The 14,878-nt window shown below is 41.5% G+C and overlaps 3 protein-coding genes across 5 annotated transcripts in view; 1 reads left to right on the top strand and 2 right to left on the bottom strand.

Moving 5' to 3' along the window:
- Positions 1–652: 652 nt before the first annotated feature.
- Positions 653–3,212, top strand: LOC107090522 (putative nuclease HARBI1). The gene is made up of 2 exons (XM_015383938.1): positions 653–806; positions 2,026–3,212. Exons 1-2 carry the CDS (start codon positions 672–674, stop codon positions 3,055–3,057), a joined length of 1,167 nt encoding a protein of 388 aa, XP_015239424.1. The 5' UTR covers positions 653–671; the 3' UTR covers positions 3,058–3,212.
- Positions 3,213–4,350: 1,138 nt separating this feature from the next.
- On the bottom strand, positions 4,351–7,937 carry LOC107090519. The gene is made up of 5 exons (XM_015383936.1): positions 7,693–7,937; positions 6,489–6,582; positions 6,312–6,399; positions 5,071–5,250; positions 4,351–4,659 (listed from the first exon to the last, which is right to left on the bottom strand). Exons 1-5 carry the CDS (start codon positions 7,724–7,726, stop codon positions 4,429–4,431), a joined length of 627 nt encoding a protein of 208 aa, XP_015239422.1. The 5' UTR covers positions 7,727–7,937; the 3' UTR covers positions 4,351–4,428.
- Positions 7,938–8,842: 905 nt separating this feature from the next.
- Positions 8,843–14,878, bottom strand: part of nup50 (nucleoporin 50kDa) — a 12,706-nt gene continuing 6,670 nt past the window's right edge. For 2 of the 3 annotated variants that reach the window (XM_015383952.1, XM_015383953.1), the window contains exons 5-8: positions 12,972–13,568; positions 12,659–12,743; positions 11,313–11,431; positions 8,843–9,634 (exon numbers count right to left, since the gene is read on the bottom strand). In XM_015383952.1, the coding sequence (XP_015239438.1) occupies positions 9,435–9,634; positions 11,313–11,431; positions 12,659–12,743; positions 12,972–13,568 (1,001 nt within the window). In that variant the 3' untranslated portion in view covers positions 8,843–9,434. The remainder of the gene's footprint in view (positions 9,635–11,312; positions 11,432–12,658; positions 12,744–12,971; positions 13,569–14,878) is intronic. The other variant, XM_015383954.1, reaches the window with a different exon arrangement.

Below are 14,878 nucleotides of genomic sequence, written 5' to 3'. Positions count from 1 at the left end.
CCCTGCCTGTCTTTGCCTAGGGCCCCACATTTACTAAATGCGCCCCTGTGTCAAATTACTCTATAAAAAGTATTTTAATGTAAATATGTTGGAAATGAATATTTACAACTTTTTTAGTAGGATGAAAGTATTTTTAGATGTACATAAAGACATGACATTAGTGAAACATACAGTCACTGTTTTGCTGGGTAATGTATCCCAGTGTATAAACCTATAAATTGCAAGATATTTTCAGTCTAAACCTTGAAATATTTTTTAATATTTAAGCATTTTTAATATTAATGAAAATTCACTTTATTTTGGTAACTCAGCTCACTAATTGATTTACATTTTATATTAAGTTTATAAAACACGAAAAAATATAAATTACCTAATTAAAAAGATACAGAAATGTGGGATTAATGAAAAGACATTTTATACCTATTAATAAGTTGTCGGGGATTTTTTTATACTTTTATTTCTTAACTTATTAGTTCTTATTTATAAAGCGTTGGGTTTATTTTTTTCCAGCAGATGGCAGTGTTTTCTTCTGCTCTGTAATTTTTTTTTCCAAGCCCCGCCTACGAATTCAGATCTGACCAATCCCGTTCGGAGCACCAGCTGTGACCCCTCCCCCTCCAGGAACTGTTCTCCTCCACTGTAAACAGACGCGGCGTGTTGGCAGCTCCATCATGCCGTCCGCTCCTGTCCGCCTTTCCCTAGCTTTCGCCGCAGCCATCTTTTTACGGTTATCCGCAGCGACACGGAGGCGTGAGAGAAGAAGAAGACGCCTCCGCCAGCTGCTGCTGCTGCTGGATAAGTCTGAAGTAAGTCTTTAGATCCCTTTCAACCTTTCTCTATCCTAGTGGTTAGGCAGTGTTTTTCAGTCCTGGTCCTGAAGGCACCTGCCCTGCATGTTCTAGATGTTTCCCAGCTTCCACACACCTGTGATCAATTGATACCAGATCATCAGGCTTTGCTGAACTGCAATCATCTGAATCAGGTGTGCTGAAGCTCAGAAACATCCAAAACATGCAGAGCAGGGTGCCTTGAAGACCAGGGTTAAAAAAAACACTGGGTTAGGACATAGAGCCTGGAAGCCTGAGGTTGTGAGTTCGAACCCCACTCCCACAGGCTGCCACTCTGGCTACCTGAGCAAAGACCTGTGCAGCGCCAGCCCCGCTGCTTCCCAAGGGGATGCGATAAATGCAGAGAGGGAATTTCATTTCTCTTTACGTCGGAATATTAGGGCCAGGCTAGAGATTATTTATATTATGCGAATAGAGTCATAACGAGAGTGAAGCCATCAGACCACAACCCGCTTCAGAGAGGAACCCTCGACCTCCGACCAGCAGATGGCGACAGACCTGCTCCACATTCCTCATTTAGAGCTTCTTCTAAGAGTTATCATAAATTACAACTTTATTCTCTTAATATTAAGACTTTATTCTCCTAATTTTTATGACTTTATTCTCATAATTTCATGACTTTATTCTCCTAATTTTTTTTACTTTATTCTCATAATTTTTTTTACTTTATTCTCATAATTTGCTGACTTTATTCTCATAATTTCATGACTTTATTCTCATAATTTCATGACTTTATTCTCATAATTTCATGACTTTATTCTCATAATTTCATTACTTTATTCTTCTAATTTTTATTAATTCTCATGATTTCATGACTTTATTCTCATTTTTTTTTACTTTATTCTCATAATTTGTTGACTTTATTCTCATAATATTACTTTTCATAATTTTATGATGTTAATTCTCTTAATTTTATGACTATTCTCATTGTGGCTATATCCTCCATAATTTTTTTTTAAACTTTACTCCCGTTATTTTATGACTTTATTCTCTTAAATCTTAAGTCCCTGAAAATGAGAACATCATCTTGTTTGATACTGTAGCGCACAGATTGTTTACATTGCATCCACTCTAACTAGGGAGTACCAATATGGCGGCCGTTGGCTTCACTTGGAAGACAAAGCATCTGATCCTTTTCTCCATAAACTTCTATTTTCCCCATTTTTATGTTCTTCAGACTTCTAATCCAGCAACGTACTGCCGGCTGAACCATAACGTTCCCATCCTCCGTCTGTGGTTCAACGTGGAGTCCGAGTTGAAGCAGGATTTCCGCCTGAGCAGAAGAGTGATGCACGCCCTGCAGAGGCTCCTGCAGAAGGACCAGGATCACGGCTGGGGCAACGAGCTGGAGGTATTGATCTACATCTACTGGCTGGCTCACGGACTCTCCTACCGGGTTGTTTCTAGGGTCTTTAATGTACCGAAATCCACAATCTACCGCATCATCCATACTGTTGCTGAGAGGATATGGCTGCACTTCAACACGGCCATCTCTTTCCCTCGTATAGAAGATCTACACCGGGTTGGACAAGGGTTTGTGGAGCGGTCTGGGACGGCGGCGTTTGACAAAGTTGTAGGCGTGATCTCCTGCACACATATTAGGATCAAACCTCCTCAATATCACCACTTTGATTACATCAATGAGAAGGGTTTTCATTCAGTTAGCATGCAGGCTATCCTTGATTCCGACGGAAGGTTCCTGGACATCCTGGCTGGTCACCCAGGATCAGTTCCCAATGCCAGAATCATGAGGAACAGCAGCTTTTACCAGGCGAGACGCTACCCTCCTCCTGGTTACATCCTCCTGGGTGATAAAAGCTACCCCTGCCTGGACTCCCCGATCCGTCTGATCACACCTTACACAGAGCCTGTAAGCCAACCGCCACAGAAGCTCTTCAACTTGCATCATTCTAAAGCCTGCAGCGCGGCCATGAGGGCGTTCAGAGTGATGAAGACTCGATGGAGGTCTACCTTATCGAGCGCCCTGGAGGTTAAACCGGAGTTTGCGACTCAGGTTGTTTCATCGTGTGCTTTTCTGCATAATTTGTGTCTGGACAATGCGGACGTTCTGGAACCGGAAGATGACACAGCAGAGGACGCTACTGCCTCGTCTACTTTTCAGGAGGTCCTGACAGACGATGAGACGCCTGGAGACGCCACCAGAGATGAACTGGCTGCCAGGAACATGTCGCCAGAGCTGCAGGAATAACATCTCCTTTTCTGTCATTTAAAATCAACTTAATGCCTTAGTGCAGAGGTCCTTAACAGGGGGTCAGCGACCCCTAGGGGGTCCACGGAGGTACTGCATGGGGGGTTACGAACGTTTTGGTTGATTAGACTTTTTTATATTCCTCTGCAATTTTTTCCACCAACTGAAATGGATTCATGTTCATGTGGATTTAAATCCAACAGACTGTAGTAAACAGATAAATGGAGGCAGAAGATGTCTTTCAGTCATCAATGCTCACATTCAGAGACACACAGGAGCTCTTTCAATCTGGGCACCGTTTCATTCACAACACCTGTCCCATCCCATCAGTTTAGGGTCCTTGGCCTGGAAAAGGTTGAAGACTCCTGCCTTAATGGACAGTATAAATATGAACCATATTCCCAGGTTACCTTACTGGAAGTTTGACATAACTATCAGGACCTCACAGAACATAATTATATCTTTCAGCTCGAGAATTTTCATCCTTCTTCTCCTCAATCCTGCCTTACTGTCCTGCATTTATCCTAAGTGGTAATAACTCCTAACCTGACTCCGCCAGATGGATCTGCTCCGCATATCCATCTGGAAACCTTCCGTTGAAGTAATTTTGGGAAGGGGCGAAAATACTGGTTAGCTGATTGGCCTATGTTGGTGATAGACGGGCCAAATAAACCAATCAGATCAACGAAGCATATGACGTACTAACAGAGCGACGACGAAGAGGAGCCAATTGATAGATCAAACTCTTGGTGAAACCAGTCGGGAGAAGAGCAAAAACATCTTTTCCTCTGAGAAAAGCCTCCAGAGCAGTGTTTTGCTCTTCTTTCAGTGAAGAAATACTCTGTAATTCCCATAAAACTTGCTCGATAGCCACGCTAACGCTAGTTTCATCGGCTGAAGCCGCCATGTTCTTTAGACTGAACTGTCGCGCTTCTCGTTGCGTCACACCTCAACCCGCCTCAAAGCCAACGCTGATTGGACGTTCGTTTGGTGAACGGCTCCAAATTTTCTTTAACGGAGAGTCTCCAGACTGACCTGCGAGTGAAACCTTGAAAGCTTGCGAGATCAGGATGGTCTCACCAGGCCAAATGACTCCTTAAGATCTAGGAAATTAGCCTGTGACTTCCTTATTTACCAGCTAGCACCAATAAAGTAACCTGGAAGTCCCGACGGCTCCTATGAGACATTCTAGGATGAACTGGCTCTATCATCACAGATTCTTTACTTTAACTCAAATATTTAATACAGAAAAAACTAAAATATTCAGAAAATCTTGAAACATTTTTTTTATTTAAATAAAAAAAAACCGTATTCTTAAAACAAATAATTAAACAGGAAGTATTGGTTCAATTTCACCAAAAGTAGTTTGGATTAAATTTTCTCAATCAGTTTTTCAAAGAGGTTGAGAAAGCGCTCGATCTTGGCTACGCTCTCCTCGTGTCGCTTCTGTTCTTTAGCGCTTTCCTCCATGAGAAAGTCCAAAATGGGGTTGGTCCGTCTCCTTCGCTTGTTTTTAGGGGAAGCAGTCGGGGAGTCCAGAGGAGGGATGGGAGACGGCGTTCCCGAGGAGAAGCCCGCTTCTTCTTTGACCTCAAACTCTTCCTGAAGAAAAACCAGAGATACAAACTGCTGGTGAAGATTCTCAGTCATCCAGTTCATAGTCATTCCAAAAAAATTAAAAAAAACAATCCACTGGAATTTGTTTCAGAGACGTTTCGCTTCCCATCCAGGAAGTAAAATGTCTAGAGACATTGGCAGGTTTCAGGAATTACATGCTAGCTAGGGGTGGGCCCACTCATCAGGTTTAATTTGCCTGTTTTCTAAGCCAAAACAAGGTCTAGAAAACATCTATTTCTGACATTTTGCATTGAAAAACTTCCTGGATGGAAAGCGAAATGTCTTCAAACTCGGAAACAAAGACCAGTGATTGTTTTTATATCAGTATATCAGAGATACAAACGCTTTATTTCTCTGTGTATCGATGCAGTTTGGAGATAAAAACTTAGAACTGACCTGTTTCACTTCAAAGTTTGGTAAGGGATCTGGATCTGCGTTAAAGGACGCAACAAGAGCAGGCGTCTTCGGAGACCTTTTCCCACCCAACACCTCGTGCATGTCATCAAAATACTGCCAGGTCACAGCTGTGACCTCGCCTCCATCCGTTGCAGATCCCGCCTTCAGCATCTGTAGATCCTGAGAGGAAAAAAGGAGATGAGAACCGCTGTAGCTAACAGATCCGCTCAGGTCCTGCGTCCTGCCAGTGACGTTACGCTACATGATTGGCTGAACGTTGAAATAAATCTGTTTCTGGTGAACAGAGTAACTGTTAGACCATGATATGAAGGGGAGGAGCTAAAAGAGGCTAACAGGTTAGCCTCTTTTAGCTCGCTCAGTTAGCCATATTAAGCTACACTACTTTTAAATTAGTATCAACAACAACCGTTCATTTTCTACAGGTTTATTTTTTTTAAATCTCTATTAAAGTCATTTTTTTAAGATGTTCCATTTTTCCTCCTCTGACCTCAGATCTTAATAAAAAGAATAAAAATAAGCTGAGACATTTTAAATGGCAGAGCTCAATCTGTCTTAGATCTACTTTACTTACTTTAGATCGCCAGTGAAACTTAAAATAATAGCAAATATATGTAATAATATGTTGAGACTCCAAAATAGATTTTGGTAAAAAAATCGATTTTGAATCGAGTCGTTTAGATTTTTGTAAAATCGATGTCTGGGAAATAAGATTGATTTGTTTTATAGTGACCCGCGTAACGTTCACATTCAAATGAGCAGGAAAGATGATCTCAAGATGACTTCAAGCCAGACAGCTGCAAATATGGCCAACAGGTTGACTGAAGACATTAACGAATGGAGGCTGAGCAGAAAACACCCTGTAGTTGTTACAGAAAACGCTGCAAATATGGTTTGTGCAGTGCAGCTCATGCATGTCTGCTGTGTCTCGTCTGCTCGCTCGAGTGAGGATTCACTTTTTCACTTTGCAAAAACAAGTTTGCACTTTTGAGACAGTTTTGTTCACATCTCAAGTTTAAACTGTCCGATTTACAAGTTTGCACTTTGTGTTTAATGTGACAGGAAAAAAAAACAAGTATTTTGAAATGCAGTTGAACCTCTTTCATTTTTGAAAAACAGATGGAATTGAAATTAATCGATTTAGAAATGTATGAATCAAAATCGAATCGATTCAGGACTTCGGTGAAAATACCCAGCCCTACACACCCGTCTACATTTCTCACCTTGTACTTCTTTTTTAGATTCTCCCATTTCTTGGAAACCTGTTGGGACGTCACCTTCCCCTCCAGGTCCAGCTCCCGGATTAAATTCCTGTTCAGAGACAGAAACTGTCACGTTAAAAGGGAGACGAAGCAGCTTGTTTTTGTTTTCCTGTTATTAATATTTAAATTATTACTCACTCCCACATTAATTTAACATTGTTCTTGGACTTGAGGAAAAGCTGCTCGTTTTCGGCCCGAAAGCGAATCAGACGCCGAGTTTCTATTGGAGTCCCTGGAAAAGGTTCATGTTGGAAATGTGGCATTAATATAAATGTTTAATGCTTTTTTATGGAGATGAGAAACATCTATTGTGACAATAGTTTAGTTTCCTTTGAATATTAGTGTGAATTGATTCTAGAAAATAAATCATTAGACTTTATTCGGTGCAAATATCCATTTCCATCCATCCCTGCTGGGGTGGCGAGGGGTGCTAGCCCCCATCTCCAGCTGTCAGTGGGTGAAAGGCGGGGTCCACTCTGGAAAGATCGCCAGTCCATCGCATTGCAACACCAGAGGTGTAAAGTAACAAAGTACAAATACCTCGTTACTATACTTAAGTACACTTTTAAGGTATCTATACTTTACTAAATTACTTATTTTTCTTCCTACTTCTGACTTCATTACATTTTCACACCAGTATCTGTACTTTCTATTCCTTACATTTTTAAATCAAACGTTACTCGTTACTCTTGGCTTCGGTTTAATTAAAGCAGTTGGCTGCCATGGTCTTGCTCAGGGACCCAGAGTGACTGCCTGCGGCAGTGGGTTTCAAACTCAGAACATCTGGATTCCAAGCTCTATGACCTATCAACTAGGCTGCCTCTCCCATTTAAAGAGGCCACACTCTGTTTTAAAATAAAACTTTTATATTAAATTTAAATTGTATAAATTATTTTTTTCTAACATGTCGGCCCCATCAGAACAGGTTTGCAGCGTCTCTCTGAGATTTTAACCGGATGTAGTAGATTCCAGATCCCCTATGCTTCCCAGCCGGTGTTGTGTTCACTTCGGTCTCCTCCGTTTAACCGTCGCCTCTCAGCTCCACGATAACCAAGCCGAGCACAACACCTGCTGCTCAGAAACAACCGCCGCTCTTTAAAACACGCATCCCGGCTTCATTAAACTCCATTTATCTCGAACATTTTCTCTCTCTGCGCCTCGGAACGTTTGGTAAAGACTCAGAATCAACACGGTCAGCTAATGTGCCACATTTATCAGCAAACCTTAGCGTTTTATGCCCTGTCAAAGATGGCGGCTCATGTCAGGGACCGGGATGCGCTCGGTAGCTTCATTTTCAGCATTTAAAGCGATAGAATCAACAGATTCTGGTAGGAATACTCACACTTATAAGGTTCTTTGTTTATCTGCGCAGCCATCTTGTTACCGTTGGACTTTAAAGTCGGAACCTTTCAGCCCTTCCTCCAGCAGCTAGGGGCGTCCCAATCTTTGCTCAGAGAGGGGGAGGGCGAAGTGATGGGAAAACCCAACATGTGGATTAAAGGTTACAGTCCACCACATTTCTGCTGTTCCCAGGTTTAAAGCACTAGGATACAATTTAATTATTTATTGCTATTAAGTTCTATAAGGTTCCCCTAACAAATGAGACACCCCTAAAATAATGGGGAACTTAGAAAAAAAAAAAAAGCTCTGAATGTTGGAAAACTGTAAATCATGTCTTATGTTTACATTTGTTTATATTTTATCACTGCTGCACTTTAGAAATGGAAATGTCATGAGAGCTGTACTGAATGACATTTCATTTTGTATACACCCTCTGTACAAAATGACAAAGTCTAAGTCTGGCATATTTGTACTGAAATTTGAAAGAAATATATATAATTTCTTAAATTATGGCCTTTAAAAATGTTATGCTTAGTTAATATTAGCCACAAGGAGATCTGAATAATCTAGGTGTTAACTGGGGGGGGGGGGGTTTATCCAATTATATCAGTTTATAAAGTTGAGTAAAAGGAAAACGTGTCTTTAAAAAAAAAGAAAAAAAGGCTTTTTGGGTTATGGAGAGTTGCAGAAGACAGATTTCACCAGGAGTGTGTGCTTTAAGGGACACCACACAAAAAGGGCCAAAGATCAACCTCAGGTTGATCAATGATCTACAGCCTGTGAAATATGCAGGAATTAGCTAATGCTTATATGAAGTCAAGCTTTTGGCTAAAAAGACAGAAAAAAGTCCCACTGGGTTAAAATGTGATCAACTTGAGTGGTAAGAGCATAGATCTTGGAATCCTGAGGTTCTGAGTCTGAGCCCCACTTCCACAGACTGTTAAAAAAACTGTTCACGCAAAACTTTTTTTTTGGGTTAAAGGAGTCGATGATTTTGGAGCATAATTTGCATACTTGTAAATAAATGTTATGCAAGACTTTGTAAAAAAAAAAAACTCCTATTCATAACTCCTGTGTTTCTAAGTGTCTGGATATAAAGCGGGTAGAAAAACATTCAGAACCAAAGCAGATAATCACAGCTGATCAGCCAGGATTGTTATTTCCTTTTATTCTTTACAAATGTTGTCAGACGATGACGGTCTCATCCTGAAGGCCGAACAAAGGACACTTGGAAAGCCACAGTTTGTTAACAGGACAACAAAGTAAAAGTGGTCCGTTTCACACTCCCACACCAATTCAGTCGAGCTTCTCTCAGAGTAAAAATCCTGCAGACGTAATAAATAGTTTCCAGAACATTCACTCAGCAGTTTCACTCTAAACGCTCCTTAAAATATTCATAGAAAAAAAAAAAATCTAACTGTGACTGCAGGTGTTTAATTTGTAAAACCAAATTGACTGGCCCTTAGATTAGAGCCCCCCCCCTCCCAAACAAAGCAACTCGTCTGGGTTCACGCTTCGGTCCGGTGACGTCCGGATTAAAACAGAACTGGGACAGCAGCGTGGAACCAGAGGGGAATAAAGTCACACAACGACCTGCTTCTGATTTGAACAATAACATTTCACAGCATGATGACCGAACAGCTCTACGGGGATGAGTGGGTACGACAGAGTGGGAGGATGAGTGGGCGGGGCCTGTTAAAAGCTCAGGGAGGGCGGTGCAGGTGGGTTCCGGTAGCAGGGGGCTCAGCCTTTCTTCTCCTCCAGGGTCTTATGGAGCTCGTCTGCATCCTCGGAGGTTTTCACTCTGATCAGGAGGGGGACGGGGGTGCTCGGGTTCTTGTCGTCAAACGGCGGGTTCGGGACGCAGACCACCATCACGTTGTTCTTCCCAACCCGTGAGCAGGGCATAGCAGGCGGGACGATGATGTTCAGCAGGATGTTTCCTAACCACGACAAAACAGAAATTTCTTTTAATTTATCAAAAATAAAATCTGTCATTTAGGATAATAAAAGTTACCAAAGCTCACAAACAAATTCTGTATTAACCGATTAAAACCTCCCAGCAGTTTTACTTTTTGGATTTAATACAAGTTCTGTTGTGCAGTTCCTCTGTTTGAGCAGCAGGTGGAGCCGTTTGACCACAGCTGTGAATCAGCAGCGAGACAAAACCTGTTTCTAGAACAAACCTGGAAAAATGTTTGCTTTCATTTGCCTCCTCAGCAGCTCGATCATGAGGAATGAGATTCAGCAATAATTATCCTGAGTCCCTGAGAGAAGTCAGACTCCCTTCAATGGGGGGGGGGCTTTAATAAATGCCAGGGTCTGATTTAAAGATGAAAACACATTTATGAAGAAAAATCTGTCCAAACTTTCAAACCCTGAATCAAACATTCAATCTTTCAGTGTTGAATGAGGTGAAACTGGAGCGGCTTAAGTTGGACAGGGATCTCAGTCCTACACTCATCAGAAGAGGACCCACTGGGGCGCCACCTGGTGGCCGCCACTGAACAGCTCCTCTTTCAAACATGATGGACTTATCAGAGCCAATAATTTAAACAATTTAATCCAGTAAATTAAAAAGAGAAATGAAAAAAAAAAAACACACACAAAAAAATATTTCAGTTTGGAAAATTTCTATCATTTATATTTGCAGATTAAATATAACTCAAAACCAATAAAAACTAAATTTAATCTATTAGAAACTATAGAAACAAATGTTGCTGTACTGTATAGCATATATACACAGCATCTTCTATAGAGTATCTTAGTGAGCTATTTAAAATTAATTGCCTAATTTATTTTTTGTAGACTAATTTAAATTACTGGAAGTGAATTTTCTAAATATTGCAGATAGTTTATGGACGTTTGTTTTGATTAGCATTGTTTGTGGTTTTATATTTGCTCTGTTTATTGGTATTTGTACCTTGTAATGTTTAAGGGTTTTTTGTCCCTCACAGGGTGCCGTAGCTAATCAGGGCAGGCCCTATAAAAGCTGGTAGAATCATTGTACCAATGAATGACTTGAACAGTCAAGATGTTTGTCGTTAAGCAATCAACACTTAATGATCCCCAGTGAAAGCAGTGAGGTGCGTCTGGTTTTATTTGTATAGTAAGTTTATGTTTTGTATTCTAATTATTTTATGTTTTATTTTTCACAGTGACTGAAGTAACTGTGGTGACTGAGGAGGATCATCAAATAAAACAATTCGCCCGTAGAGACTGGCTGAGTAATTCCAGCGTTGGGAGCTGCTTCATCTGCGGTTGTGTGAAGGTTCTGGAAGCCCAGGTGAGACGCTCTAACAGCAGGAATGTAGCTCATCTGAATGAGCGGTGGCTCTGAACGCGCTGACCAGAGGAAATCCACTTAAACAGCCGTTTATTGCACGATTAACCTTAAATTAAAATATTGGTCACTGAATTTGGGGTTTTAATGAGATTTTAAGCCTCAGTGAAAGTTAAGAGAAAAACACTTGAACTCCTTTAGTGTAAATAAATGTGTTTAGCTGGACTTTTACTATTTGATCTGAATCTGTGACTCCCATCTTCCTAAGGTGGCCCATTTAAACATCTGAAACATGTTTCGCTGACAGGCTGAGGAAAGTCAGATTTTTATATTTTTACCCAGATTGGTGTCGGCTCTGACGATCATCTGAGTCTTCCCCTCAGCGGTGTGTTTGAGGTGGAGCGTTCCCACTCCTTTCTCTTTGAACTCCGACTCCTTCTTGTAGAATAATTTACACCTGATGGGGACAGGAGAGAAATGATAGATCAACAGTGGGGAAAACAAAACAAACATGACATCCTGCTCGAATAGAAATGTGTTCCCCTTCTGGTTTGCAGCTTCTCTATGTTCCGTTAAACAGATCGACTTAATGCCTACTTAAACAAACATTCTCCTGATAAGATCCGATATCCCCCTGAAAACAGGAACTGACCCAAGCGTCCAGAGAAGTTTTACAAAAATTTATATTAAATTACCATAAAATGTTTTTTTTTTTATTTGGGGTCACTTTCATTTAAACCGATTAAAAATCAGCAGGGTCCGAATAAAGAAAATCAACCAGTGAAGGTCTGGATACATTTCTAATTATAATCTTTTACTTTAAACAGAATTTAACACTGAAATAAGAGGACGTTTTTATGAATTAAATTACTTTTTAAATAAAATTTAGAAATTTTTTTTTTTCAATTTAAAAATCTAAAGTGTTTTTGAAGTAGAGAACAACAATCGTTCAGTTTGGTTTATAGATAATTTCCTTATTCCCATATTTTCTCAAACCCCTGAACTGATGGTTTGTTATTTTCTTTCTTTTTTCTGTCTTAATGTTGGCAGTGGGCTTTAGGCTGCCCTGCAAGGCTTTAAACCTGGGTTTAACCGGAGACTAAGCCATTCTCAAGCACATATCAAGGAGCTCATTTTGAGCCTGGATCCAGATTTATTGTTGATTCTGTTCATGGTGGAGAATCCTGCTTCACAGCAGCAGGTTGAGCCAAACATCCTCTAAATGTGCAGGGTCATCTTTGAGCACGCCATTTCACTTTTCTTTCACCAGTTCACCGCAGTTCTTCCAGCAGTCCACACTTTCTCTGCTCTCTTTTTCTCATGGTCTTCTCCTTCTTTCCCATCGCCCGGCTTGCCACAGGTTTGCCTGCTGTGTCTAAAAGTAGCAGCAGCAGCAACCCAGACTGACAGCTCATTGGCTCATTTGGATCACGTGCAGCCTGGAGCCGGACGCTCCCCAGGGCTTTACCGTATTAACAGGAGAAGAGGCGCAAGTGAAATTAGATACTGTCGTCAGAAAATATGCGATACTTCATAAATGTTTTAAATCAGGTTGGGTCTAAATTAGCCAGCAGTTGGATCCGGACTGCAGTCCGCTAATCCATGACCTCTGAACTAAAAGTTTCAGTTTTTTTCTTCTGTTTCTAATGATTTCTGAGATCAACCAGAGATTTTTCAGACCTACTTCTTTGAATAGAAAGCGTCGTCCTCTTTCACCTCCTTCACCTCTGGTTTTGGGGGCTCCTCCGACTCTTCCTCTGCATTGTCTTCTGGTTCAAGAAAAAGATAAAAACATTCCTATTGTTGGAAACGGACAGAGAAACCAAAGCACCAGGTTCACCTGCCATTAACTGTCAGCAACATCTCATCTAAACACAGTTTAGCATCATTTAAGTTGCAAAATTCCTGCTGACTGAATAAAAAGTCTGAAACATAAAATCCAGAATGTTTTAAAAGATTAAAAGGGAAAAAAAGTTTTTAGGGGATGTTTTGCAGACCTGCAGCGTTTTGGGTTTTATTCCCACCGAAGGGCAGCGGAGCAGCAGGTCCTGAAGCTCCAAACAGGGAGGTCTGACTGGACGAGGAGGAGGAGAAGGAGAAGCTGGGGATAGATGTTTTAGACGCCAGCGATCCCAGGACGGAGCCGTCCACCTTCTCACCGAAGTTGAAAGTGACCCCGGCAGGGATGGGAGCAGAGCTGGAGCTTTTCTGAGCTGGATCCTCTGTCGTGGTTTTGCTGAAGGAGAACAAAGCAGCTGACGGAGCTGCTGAGCCGCTGCTGGAGGAGGAAGGAGGAGGAGGGGTAGATCCCTGCTTCTTTTCCAAGCCGCCGTCGGCAGAGCCCGCTCCATACTGCCGCTCGATGCTGGCGAGGTGCCGCTCGTAATCCCTGAAGATGGGGTTAAGGTCGCACAGAGGGTTGCTGTTCACATGCTTGGTGATCCAGTCGCGCACAGAGCAGTTGAGCGCTGTGAGCTGCCGGCTGTACTCCTTGTTACCGGAGCTCTGAGTCGGGCTGGGGGCAGAGCCGTTGGTCTGCTGGGTGCTGATGTCAGCAGCAGGCTGGGAGGAGGACGGCCCGTTGAACGTTACACCTGAGAGGATGGAGACAGAGGAGTGAGTGAGGGATGAGGAGGCCCCTCCCCCACCTGCCCTGCAGTAACAGCAGCAGGGAAGAAAAGAGCAGAGCTCCGATTCTGCTCTGTTACTGCAGAGAGGTGACTTTCAGGCAAACAGGCTGAGCTGCTGTGAGACATTTAGCATAAAATCAGCTGCTTAATAACGTTTCCTTGGCAACGAGAAAAACGTCCGATTCAAACTCCTTTCCTAGATCAGAGATGGACTTTTTGCTAGCTGGCCAGCCGACAAACAGATCAGCTATGATCAGGTAAAGACCTTAAAAACAAGAAATTCTCTAAGAAATAATAAATAAGACGTGTCCAAATCTAAAACCAGCCAATCAGACATCAAACAAACCAAGAAAACACTGATCAGAGTGTATCTCTTCATTTACTCCTGAAGAGTCTCTGCTTCAAACATGACAAATATATTACAGGGTTTATACAGAAATTAGTAACTTTAATTTAATGCTGTTTGAAATTATTATAATGCCGTAAAAAAGTACCCATGACAACAGAGAGAGAGAGAGACTCTAAAAATATCTATGTATTCTAACGGCCTTGAGAAGATGTTAAGACAGAGCACTGAAAGTGAAATGGAACTTGGCTGGAAATATTTGAAAACAGTAGATACTAAAACACATGCTAAAAAAAATGAATATGAATGGAAAATGCTACCAAACATGCTACATATGGTACCAAGGATACACTTCTTTTGTTTTTTTTGGAAAAGATTAATGCACGCCTCTCAGTTGGTTGGAGTCCTGATTCCATATTTTTCAGTTGTACGTCTTTCTTAGAGTATTAGATTTTCTTAGCATTGGAGCCATAAGTGTGCTAGATTTATTTTCCACAGGTTAAAGATTTGGCTATTTCTGAATCTGGAAAGATTGCCTGAAACAATTCAGATACACCTTCATTAGTAGCGTATGACTGGTTTTGCACGGCTATGTTCAGACACCAGAGCACCTCCGCATGCAGTGCTGCATTGGGTCCAAATGTTGTTCGAAGACAGTCTTGATTTTCTGATGTTTTGTGTTTTAGCGTTTGCTCCGGCTGATGCTGTGCTGTTTGTTGTGGTAGCTGCTGCGGACGTGACTGCATTGGTTACAGAAAAATAACTTGACGTTGTTAGCTGTTGTCTGCCCCAGGCAGGTGAGATTGTAAAGTATTGACACCCTTTGTGCCAATGCCTTAATTTTGTTCTTTTCTAAACATGCGATTTTACCACCAACTGAAAGCAGTTCTGCAAGTTTGCATGAAACTAAATACATCTGATATAAACA

The sequence above is a fragment of the Cyprinodon variegatus genome, unplaced genomic scaffold, assembly GCF_000732505.1.
Source record: "Cyprinodon variegatus isolate N-32 unplaced genomic scaffold, C_variegatus-1.0 Scaffold298, whole genome shotgun sequence".
In the NCBI taxonomy this organism is placed as follows: Eukaryota; Metazoa; Chordata; class Actinopteri; order Cyprinodontiformes; family Cyprinodontidae; genus Cyprinodon; species Cyprinodon variegatus.
This window is presented reverse-complemented; position numbering and strand designations above follow the sequence as displayed.